This window comes from Macrobrachium nipponense, chromosome 6 (assembly GCF_015104395.2).
Source record: "Macrobrachium nipponense isolate FS-2020 chromosome 6, ASM1510439v2, whole genome shotgun sequence".
Lineage (NCBI taxonomy): Eukaryota > Metazoa > Arthropoda > Malacostraca > Decapoda > Palaemonidae > Macrobrachium > Macrobrachium nipponense.
This window is the reverse complement of record NC_061108.1, coordinates 87,681,688-87,694,187: the sequence shown is the minus strand read 5'-3', so window position 1 is coordinate 87,694,187 and position 12,500 is coordinate 87,681,688. Positions and strand designations below refer to the sequence as shown.

Here is a 12,500-nt window from a genome sequence, read left to right as displayed (position 1 = left end):
GAGATTTATTTGCTGCACCCAGAGAGAATGATAGAGCATTAGACCTTATTATTTACTAGAGACAATCTTGTTTGTGTCACTCACTACATTTACTTGAGTCGTACAGTCTACTGAATAGTTGTATAGGGATGAATGGAATAGTATATATATATATAATATATATAAATATATATATATATATATATTATATATATATATATATATATATATTTATATAAAGATATATATATATATATATATATATTATATAGATATATATATATATATATATATATATAGATATATCATATACATATATATATATATATATATATATATATATATATATATATATATATATATATATATATATATACGCCTAAGATCTAAATGAAGAACAAAATGGAGAAATACTGACGCCTGAGGATTCGAAGGCGCTGCCGGTAAAGGCACATATGAACTAACATAAAGTCAAAGCAACGGAAAGTATCTAAAAGGATAATTGCCTTGAACACCGTACGAAAATGTTAACATTTTGTGGATGCAAAAGCTACACAAATGGACTTACGCGGGCAAAGGTACACGCAAAGTACACAAATACACACACACACAAACACACACTCAGTGGCGAACGAACGCAAAAACTTCTTTAAGAAAGATAGGCTCAGTGGGAAAAGAAACATGTATAAAAATGGGCCGAGGAAAATCGAGTTTTCTGTACAGCGTATAATCAAGGCAACCGAAAACAGATCTATCTTTCGGTGGTCTTCTCCTATAATGCTGTATGAGCCGTGGGCCATGGAACTTGAACCACGCCCCAGTGGTAGCCTATCCTTCAACGGTACTAGAAGCACGATTATTGCTAACTTTAACCATAAATAAAATAGAAGTTACTGAGGCTCGAGGACTGCAATTTGGTATGTTTGATGATTGGAGGGTGGGTGATTAATTTACGAATTTGCAGCACTCTAGCCTCAGTAGCTTTTTTATCTAATGGCGGATAGACAGACAAAGCCGGTGCGATAGTTTCCTTTTACAGAAAACTAAAAATGAAAGTGAAATATAAAACCTTACTTACAGTTTACTTTGAGCGTAACGTCGACTGTATTCATGATGCCCGATGACACCGAAGAATTCTTAGTCGAGCATGAAATGGTCGAGCCAGCCGTTTTCCTCGACGCCACTACATTGAGCAACGTTCTGGCTGTTGTGCCGTCGTGTTCGACCTGTGACCCTGAGCCCGGGGTGACCCCGCTTCCACTCCAGATGAGGTCAGGCGGCGGTTCTGAAAGAGAAAAATGATATCATGTCAGGGAATGTTATTTTTAAACAATGTATCCAAGCTGGGACAGAGTCGAAATCAATATATTCTAAAAATAAAGTAACGTCTACTTAGTTTTGTAAAGGATGTCATATTTCATTTGTTTTTTTTTCTGTCAATCTGACTTTCCATCGATCTGATATCTAGAAAAGTAATTAACGAATACTATGATAAGGAAAAATATATTTTGGTTCGGATCGCAGCTGAATTCTGTATCCAGGAATATTATTGGCTTCGTTTATTGTTACTGTTAGGTTTGTGTATTTAATGAAAACGACAGTCTTGGGTTAATTAAGGCTAATCGCATTAGCGAAAATATGTAACCTCCAATTTCCTTTAACGCAAGTAATATTGGTATTCAATTCCTTATATATCCACACATTTACTTTCTATTTTACCTATAAGTGTTTGATCTTGGGTTAAAATTTCCATATACAATTCGAATGGTGCCCAAATCAGCGTCAAATATGCGAGTTCTACTCATCCATGTAAATGTATATATTCTTAAATCACTATTCTCTCTCTCTCTCTCTCTCTCTCTCTCTCTCTCTCTCTCTCTCTCTCTCTCTCTCTCCGTTTCACTCGTCAGGATATTTGATAAGCGTAATAACTTTCATTTTCGGACACTGAGGTAAACAAATTCAGTTTTGGTGGATTTAGTGGGGAATTAGCATTTTATCTATTAGCTGACCAACCCGGCGTTGCCAGGGGAAAAATTCTGAAGAACTCAAAGAAGCTTCCCTGCACCACCTTGTGCTAACTGTCCCTTTTATCCAGAAATTACTGTACTGACCTGCCAGGGTAACTCTGAATGGCAACCGATAAATTCTCTCTCTCTCTCTCTCTCTCTCTCTCTCTCTCCAGCCTTCTCTGTTTCTTACCATCTTTCTTCTCTTTAACATCCCCTCTACTCTCCCTCTCTCCCTTTCTCTCCCTCTGTCACACCCTGCCCAATCCCGACCCCCTTTTGGCGCCACTGATGTCTTACCACCACAGTATTCGATAGTAAGTCATTTAGTACCATACCGAAAATCGAAAGTGATATCATTTACTACGTGTACCGAAACTTAGGTATGATACATTCGTGACGTTATTAAGTCTATGGGCTGAACCAGCCCCATTTTGGGGAAGGCGCCCCGCCCCCTCCGGCGCCTTTGGTGCCTTATTTGCTTGAAGCCCCATTATAAACCATCTTAGGGAACCTTACTATAACCCTGCCAAGTTTTATGCCCAGCGGACCAGCCGTTTGGCCGTGATTGAATGATAGAAGGACGGACAGACATAACGCCCATTATAGTAAGATATTCTGCTTCAGAAAGCCAATATGATACTTTCTGAGACCAAATTGCCTAGGACTTACTCAGTGACGCAAAAACGAACACATTATCAAACAAACACGGAGGGAAAGAGATGATAGAGTTCTGCAAGGCGTTTCGACTTCTTGTCCTTTAACTAGCTAAGTAAAGAACAAGAACTCGAAAGGCCTTGCGGTCTCCATCGGTTTCTTTCCTTCGTGGCTTTGTTTTTAATTATATATTCATCAGGTTCAATATTTTCGTGTTTCAGTTATATACATGTATATATGTGTGTGTATGTGTATTATATATATATATATATATATATATATATAGTATACTATTCATATATATATATATATATATATATATATATGATCCACTGTTGATATATAATGCGTGTATAAAGAGAGAGGGAGAGAGAGAGATGATGCGTATTTTCATTTCCACTGAAAATATTGAGTATCGGCATTGCATTCATTATTAACAAAAGCCTCTCTTGGCAATGGGAAGGGCTCTTGAATCAAGGAGTTATATTTGAGTGTTTCCTTCCCATTTCATTGCGTGGGCTGAATTACGTGGCCCCTCTCCAATTTGCTGAGTTCAATGACCTTATATCTATTAAATTTTATAGATTTCAGCTGCTCATCCCGTCGCAATGAAGCACTAGGTAACAGACAAGATGGCAAAAGCTTTAGCCAGATAGTTTTTTTGTGTTATTTAAAAGTAATTCAAGGCATTGTCAATCTATTTGTAGCACATGGCTTCAGAGATTATTATTATTATTATTATTATTATTATTATTATTATTATTATTATTATTATTATTATTATTATTATTATTATTATCTATTCAATATAAAGAAGTATAAAATTTGTTAATACTACTGCAGTGAATCTCCACACACATCAAACAAATAAAGAATCAAGAGGGTGTAGTGCTTAGAAAGGAGGAAGACATTGTGAAGAGATGGAAAGAATATTTCGAACAGTTGTTAAATGAAGAAAATAATAGACTAATAAGAGAGGATGGGCAAGTGAACATTGGCATGGTAATGAGGTTTTCTAGGCAAGAGGTACTAAATGCACTGAAGAAGATGAAGAATGGTGGGAAGGCAACCGGACCAGACATGATCCCGGTGGAGGCATGGAAAGCATTAGGAGATGAAGGAGTGGATATACTGTACGATCTTATGATAAAGATCCTTGAACAGGAAAAGATACCAAATGAGTGGCGTGGGAGTATATTGATCCCAATTTTTAAAGGGAAAGGCGATGTCCAAGAGTGTGGTAATTATAGGGGCATTAAATTGATGTCCCACACTTTGAAGATACTGGAAAGGATGATAGATGCTAGACTGAGAGAAGAAGTACAAATAGGTAAAGAGCAGATGGGATTTATGAAGGGAAGGGGAACAACAGATGGTATATTTTGTCTGAGGCAAATAATGGAGAAATTCGGGGAAAGACAAAGGGACCTACATATGGTATTCATTGACCTTGAAAAGGCTTATGACAGAGTCCCGAGACAAGAGGTATGGAGGAGCCTGAGGGAGAAGATGGTGCCAGAGAAGTATGTGCGATTGATACAAGAGATGTACCGGAATGTATTTACCAGAGTGAGGAGCAGTGTTGGGGAGACAGAAGGTTTTGAGGTGAGAGTAGGATTACACCAGGGGTCGGCTCTGAGCCCATTTATCTTTAACATAGTGATGGATGTTATAATAGAGGAAGTAAGGGAGACAGTACCATGGAACATATTGTATGCGGATGATATTGTTCTGTGTGCAGAGAGCAGGGAAGATCTGGAAGTGAAATTGGAAAGATGGAGACAAGTACTGGAGGACAGAGGAATGAGAATAAGTAGATCCAAGACAGAATATATGTGTACCACCACTGAGGGGGATGATAGAGAAAGTATTCAGCTTGGTGGAGAGCAAATAAGGAGAGTTGATAAGTTTAAGTATTTGGGATCTTTTGTTAACGCTGGAGGAAGTATGGAAGAAGAAGTAAAACATCGGGTACAGGCAGGCTGGAACAACTGGAGAGCGGCCTCGGGAGTTCTTTGTGACAAAAGAGTGCCGCTTAGGTTAAAAGGAAAATTTCACAAGACTGTGGTAAGAACAGCAATGCTGTATGGTACGGAAACAGCAAGCATGAGAAAAGCAGAGCAGAAGAAGATGGATGTGGCAGAAATGAGAATGCTTAGGTGGATGTCTGGGGTAACAAGAGTGGATAGGATCAGAAATGACTACATAAGGGGGTCAACTAAGGTGGTGGAAGTATCAAAGAAAGTGCAGGAGGGGAGGCTGAGATGGTATGGACACCTGTTGAGGAGAGATGAGGACAACGCTGGGAGACATACTATGGGAGTGGAGGTGCAAGGAAGAAGAAAGAGAGGGAGACCAAGAAAGAGATGGAAGGACTGTGTGAGAGGAGATTTACATGAGAAGGGAATTGATGAGGCAGAAGTGCAAGATAGAAATAGATGGAAACGGCTCATCCGAAACGGCGACCCCATATAAAAATGGGAAAAAGCTGGGAAGAAGAAGACTGCAGTGAATCTCCATTATAAAATAGAATTCTATATGGTTTTCTGATAAAGCATGTTTTATATATATGTTCATAATTTACTTTTACCAGATAAATCTGGGTCTTTTTACCTCGCCAATCTGCTAAATTGTCATATTCTCTCAGGCTGCGCGAGTATTTCAATGAACAAAATTAATCATCAACTTGGTAATGAGGGTTAAGAAGTATTAGCTAGCTTGGCATGTATCTGAAGTGATGGATTACAAATCACGCACACAACCACTCACCAGACGAAAATACATAAGCGCAATGATACATTATGCTTTTCAGACGATTAATTAAATGCTTAGTGATGGAATACTAATTACCTGATTGCCCTTAAAATATACAACATTTTAAAGTCCAAAAATATGATTCATCTAAGCAACGACCAATTAATGGATTACTCGCATCATCTTTCATGATTTTTAAAGGATTACATGTATGCACAACACAGATTTCTAGCTAATACGGTCATGCGATGAAAGAATTTGGAGGGATGAGCTGACTTTGCTTGCTTTGCTTGAATCCTCTAAAAGTCTATAATTACGTTCTTAAGTATGGAAATGAAAGCAATAAAAATGCAAGCATCTAACTAGAGATCACATAAATAATAGAAAATAACAAAAACCACAAAATTATGAGAGTAAATAACATCGATTTTGTTTTAATATATACTAGCTAGATATTAGTGTAGCACAAATTCGGTTTCTAGATAATAATCGTTTCATTGCATTATCGTAATGGTGATAGTTATAAAAACACAAAATATGTTAAAATCAATTATTCCAATCAATAATATAAGATGCACATATAAATCATTTTCTTACATTTTTTTATGTACTAGATTTCTGGGGATGCCTAAGGAGATGAACCGTATAAAATATACGGTAATATAAACTCATTCTATCCTTACGAGCCAACATTGCCGTGGGTAAATATTATCAGAAAAATATGGAGGTAACTTAGTTAAGTCTATAAAAGTACTATTTTCCAAAAGTCACTATAGGATCTGTATAAAAATATTGAGAACGCGATCTGGGCTCATTATATAAATAACCTTTAAATCGACATCTAAAAAATACGATTTTACATTACATAATTTGTAAATCATTTTTTATATTCATGCAATCTACAAATTTTTTCGTTTCATTTTGTTTGTCACTTATTGTGTCTTAATGTTGCAACTTGAACAGATTAAAACAAACATTATTCTTAAAAAGGCAAACTTTTTTATTGCTTTTGGTTTTAAGTTGCGTATTTCTGGACAGTCTATCCGATAACAACAGCACAACGTAGTACACCATTATTTTTGTAGAGTATTGCTTCCTCAGATATTGCTCTGTTCATTTACTATTCATCCATTGTCTTAGAAATACTTATTTCCATCCTTATATATATACATATAACATCTATATATATATATATATATATATATTATATATATATATATATATATATATATATATATACACACTTGTGTATGTGTATAAATTTCTAACTCGCATCGAGATCGAACCCAGGTCTTTCAATATACTTTTGTTCCACGCATGACTGTCGGCTGATTGTCACACACACACACACACGTAAGTAGTATATATATATATATATATATATATATATATATATATATATATATATATATATATATATGTGAATAATATAATATATATATAATATATATATATATATATATATATATATATATAAAGAATAATATTTGTTATATTCATGACTCTTCCCTGTAACGTGCTTTTCCAAACTAGGTGAATAATAAATGATGAAGTCCATCAGTTTGTTATTCCTTTCATCAAGTGTGGAGAATAAGCCAGTTGATAACTACTAAAGTCTTATATTAAATTTCCTTCTGCTGTTAGCCCTTTACAAAATTATTAACCTAGCAAAAATTCAAGACATTCATACATTCAGATATATTAATTCGAACGAAAAATTACTGCTATACCCAAAGTTTCTTGATCCTGGCAATACCTATACAGAGAAATATGAATTAAGATATAGCTTTTACCTGGATTTTTCATTTGCTTTCTCTTTCTCCACTTGTAAAGAAGGGAAAATAAAAGAACAGTGGTTTTGCATATAAATGCAAGGCATTACAGTTCCATGTTTTCTTTAACAAGGGACAATATGATCATAATGAGCCCCGACATGGTATTTGCATTTGAAAGAAATATTGTTTTTATTCACGTTTACGGAACAACGTTGCATTGTCAGCGCCACTAACTGAGGACATCTAGGGGGTCTTTTGGGGAATAAAATCATTCAAGTGAAATTAACTATTTTACTTGGAAAAGGAAAATATACTAAAACAGGATTTTTTGGACAATGCATTCACCAAAACTCCAAACAGAATCAAACAGAAAAATAAGATTACTAACAGCCTGTATACCCAGGAAGCAAACAGGCTGGATTTTTTCTTCTAGTTCGTTCAACGGTTCTTTTATTCCCTGTAATTTTTTTTATTTCGTTTCAACAAAGACCAAAGACCAAGAAACAAAGGCTTTCTTTTTTCCCGTCGAAGGAAGTCCCTATTTTGTGTCAAAGAGCTGGAGGGGTTTCTGGGTGGGGCCATTCCTATTCCGGGGGAGGGATTGGGGGTGGGGGTGGGGATACAGATGGATAGAGGGAGGGAATGTTGTAATGGGTAAGGGCCCGGCCGGGATCAGATCTCAGTATCGTTCCCGAAACAGAACCGGAACTGAATCAGGATACTTCCTGTTCTATTCTTCCGGACCTCTTTGAAAGGGGTAAGTTCCCCATCTGCCTCAACCCATTTCTCTCGTTTAACACCCGCTCTTTTCCTCGATTTTTCTTTGTACTTTTTCTCTGCTCCCCCTTACGGACAAAACACAGTAAAAAAGTAAAAAAAGAAACACTGAAATAAAAAAAAGTATTCACGGGGGACTGTAAAGCTACTTTATTTCGTACAGAGCCAAAGGCCACGCTATATTAAGCGACATTTAGTGATGAATTTGTACCTATATGTTTGTGTGCAAGTTCTCTTTACATTTTTTTTTTGAGGGGGCAGTGCAGGCTTTTATAAATCCAAATTAGTGAGGAAATGAAGGAGGAAGATACTTTAATTATGGTTATTATCTGCGGAAAAATTTTGTTATAAACGATTTCGGAACTGTATCCAGATGGCCTTTTATCCACAAATTGAATCACATGTGATAAAAAATCTACCGGAGGTGTGGGATCATGAAGTCAAAAGAGACTGTTAGAGGTAGATAACATTGGTGATTAGATAGTTTCATCAGCAATGTAGGTAAAGGGATATCATACTTGCTCAAGTTAATTTTTCCCTTCATTAAGTTAATACTTGTCAGTAAATTATCGTAGTAGTACACTACCTTTAGACAATACTGATCTGTGACGATACTAACGGCTTTTAATTTTTAAATTACACTGATGAATCATAATTTTCCTTCGGAGACGAACACATACCAATTTGCATCCTATAAAACTTATGTTTATTTTAACATTATTAATAAAAAAACTGTACATTATAAAGCCAATACTGTTCCATCTTTATTGTTACTGAAGTAGCCACCTTACAATCAGGTTTTTTTACTATCAGCTTTGGCTTCCCTTCAAAACACACAAAGCTTTCCATTCTTTAATTGACTTTAGATATAATGAAGAATTGATAACTAACCTCAGATACAATGAATAATTGATAATTAACCTCTTCAACATGCAAGTGTAGTATGTTTATTAGATAAATATTTATTTACTAAAACATTAGAATTGTAGTCACTGGAGACCCAAAAGAGATTATGATTTGAATGATGTAAAGGACTAAATAAACTGACAAAAGAAAATAAGTTTCCCGATTGAAATGAACGAAGAACATTAATATTTTATGATCAATTGTACATTCTTCAGGGGGATAGGTTCTTTAAAAAGTAAATAAATAAATATTAACGTCGAAAAAACCAACGAGGGAAACAAATAGCATAAATCCAATTGAAGATCTTAACTGGGCGGAAAGAAAGAAGGTCTTAACAGTGAAATTCGAATTTATTTGTGTCAGTTGCGCCCCTGAACAAGACTCCTTTTCGTGAACTCGAGGAAACTTAAGATGTGCATCTGCAGGCAATCCGTCCCCATTTCCGAGGTCGTAAATTTTTCTTCGAGTGTTGGGAGGTGAGATAAGTTTTCCCGTACTGTACATATAAGATGTTTGCTTGGAAGCAGAGGACAGACAAAGACGAACAAAAATGAGAGTACTTTCAGTATTAGTGTTTTTACTTGTTTATCTATTTGTCTTTTTATATATTCATCAGACTTTTCTTACTTTTCTGGGTTTTTTTCAGTTTTGTTCTCCTGTTCGCGTTTCTTTTAACCGCGTATGGTAGTACTGAATTAAACGCTCTAAGAATATCATTTGGGTGACGAAATGTTCATGCAATTCATATAAAAGGATTGTAACTCTCTCTCTCTCTCTCTCTCTCTCTCTCTCTCTCTCTCTCTTTATGCATGTCTGTTGGCCTGTCTGGCAACAGTCATTACGGTAAGCTGGTGACACAATAGACAAAATAAAATGACGGAAATTTAAGGGGCCTTTTTGCCCCATTAAAAAAAAAAAAAAAACAAGGTAACTGAGAGGTATTGTCTGCCTACTTTCATTACTGCAGACGCGAGAATTACATTAAAAAAAGACAGTTTAGTATAAAAAACTGAAAAACAACAGAACTGCAAACTTTGCTGCGAAAAGCGCGAGAGAGGGGGCGAGGAAACGCTTTTAGAACAATGGAAAGGATTTATGAGAAAAACACAGAAGCTGAAGAAAAATTCGCATTACGAAAGGAAAATTGAAAGAGCAGTCGGTGAAATTTGTAGTTCTATTTTCAAAGGAAGAACCAATAACGTAAAGATAGCACTACCACGCGAAAGTCTCAGATATAGGGAGAGAGAAAAGGAAATGTAAAAGATATTATTGAAATGATGGAAATATTTAACTGAATAACATATAAGCGACATAATAAATGTTTATCTTCAACAAACAGAAAAAGATCAATTCTACGCTCCAAAACTGCACCAAATCCAGAGAAGGCGATGAAATTAGGAGTATTAAGAAATCATTACGAAAATTATTGCTGATCACTGAGTAAATGAAGGAAACAAAATTTTTCGAACAAAAAATACAAAAAGGAACTCCAAAGGAACTGAGCGGTAAAGACGAAGTAGAAAATGAGAAGAAAGGTTAAAGGGAATGTAGTCAGATCAAAGGCTTATTATAAGGTGTGTCTCAGAGAGAGAGACAGACAGACAGACACACAGAGAGAGAGAGAGAGAGAAGAGAGAGAGAGAGAGAGAGAGAGAGAGAGAGAGACAGTATGGCATAATACCAGTGTTGTTAAACGATATATGAAGGCAAGGGCAAAGAGTTTCACACTATGATACATTTCTTTAGACAGGGACAGAAGGTACTTAAAAAATATAAAAGAATATTCTTCTAACTCTTTTGCTCAAGGGAAAGTCCCTGTTGGTAAGCTGCTTTCTTAAATGTGTTAGAGGGAGACTATGGAAGCACAAGATAATTCTAACATTTTAGGAACAAGGAGAGCAGTAGAAAGAGATACCTGACGTTCTATCCTAACTTGGGGAATTTGAGGTGAGATAAGGCGATGTCTGGATATTTCAAATTTTTAAAGTGTTCTACAGAGAGGGGTTGGAGTTAGTTGCTGGTACCGCAGCATATAAAACTTAATAACCCAGTTGTGATTTCTAAGTGCAAATACTAGAGGTTCTTACATTACGATGATGTTTTAACTTTAATTTTGTGTCCTATAAAATGGTTGCGCTCTCGGTCAGAATTCACTAAATTTGTATTATTATTATTATTATCAAATAAGAAAAATCTCATAGTAGCACGAGTCTTCAAATGGAGAAACAAATTCACAGGTATGTAAATGTACATATATTTCAATTTAAAAACAGCAAAGATAGCTTTCGGGAATCTGTTCGGTTCCCCTTATCAATCTGAGTGTCAGATTGGTAAGGGGAACCGAACAGACCCCCGAAAGCTATCCTTGCTGTTTTTAAATTGAAATATATGTACATTTACATACCTGTGGATTTGTTTCTCCATTGTTATCATTATCATTTTTATTCTTCTTCTTCTTCTTCTTCTTCTTCTTCTTCTTCTTCTTCTTCTTCTTCTTCTTCTTCTTATTATTATTATTATTATTATTATTATTATTATTATTATTATTATTATTATTATTATTATTATTATTATTATTATTCAGTATATGAAACTCAAGCATATGGAACAAGCCCACAGGGGCCATTGACTTGAAATTCAAGCTTCCAAAGGATATGTTGTTCATCAGGAAGAACTAAGAGGAATCACAGGGAGATACAGACAGAAGAGATAGATGCCACTTATCAAGAAAAGAAAAGAAAATAATTAGATAAATAGATAAAAATGTATCTAAATAAAAGAAGAATAGTATTAGGGTAGTAATGCACTGCATTTTGCTTGAACTTCTGAAGTATGAGTAGAATTTCATATGCATTAGGTAGTTACGACTGATCGTTCAGAAAAGATGTGAAAAATATGGGTGTTCTTCCGTGAAGGTCTAGAGAAAACTCTTAGATGATAACAGTTCTAGGAAGACGAAGCTGGTCAATTGGAAATGTCTAAAGTATCTCTTCTTGTTTGTAAACTTATACTTTTGGAAAAACGAGTAATGGGTGATTCTGTTGTTGAGCAGTTTGCACGGAGCAAATACAAATGGTTTTATCTTTGTAATTTCCTTTGGTAATTAAATTCAGTAATTTAATACATATAAAAAAATACATGGTATGCTATTAATTGGAAAAGGATACCAGTGGGGATCAAAGCACCTGAGGCTGTCCATAACATAAACACCTATTTAAAAAAGTCCAAAACAGCTTCAGTGAACTTTGATGAATGATCTATCAATTAATAACATAAGCATGTAGCATAGGAAGTATGACAAAAACACTAAAGTATAGTCAACAAACCATTTCCCCCAAACGCTGACGGCTCCAGTGAATAATAAACTCATGTTTATTCTGCACCACCTATATCTTGGAACTTAAGTGCATAAAACTTCTCACAATGCTTATTGATTGCACATCAAACACCCTACACGAAGTTATTTCATGCCTACCTGGATATTAAAAGCCTTTATTTCCTATACCTCTCATTAAATCCTGGAGTTTCTATATAAGCTAAGGTGGGAATGTATGAAGTGTTTGTTGAGCCAAATGCGCTTAATAGAAAAATGTGGCAGCTCCGCTGAGTTGTTTTTCTACGGAGTCACCGTCTTTCATAGCAG

General features: G+C 35.4%; 1 protein-coding gene across 1 annotated transcript in view; it reads right to left on the bottom strand.

Annotated features, from left to right (window-relative positions):
- The window catches only part of LOC135216857 (uncharacterized), a 468,230-nt gene that overhangs the window by 168,210 nt on the left and 287,520 nt on the right, over positions 1-12,500 (bottom strand). Inside the window, 1 exon segment of the mRNA XM_064252369.1 lies at positions 1,058-1,264. Coding sequence (XP_064108439.1) covers positions 1,058-1,264 — 207 coding nt within the window.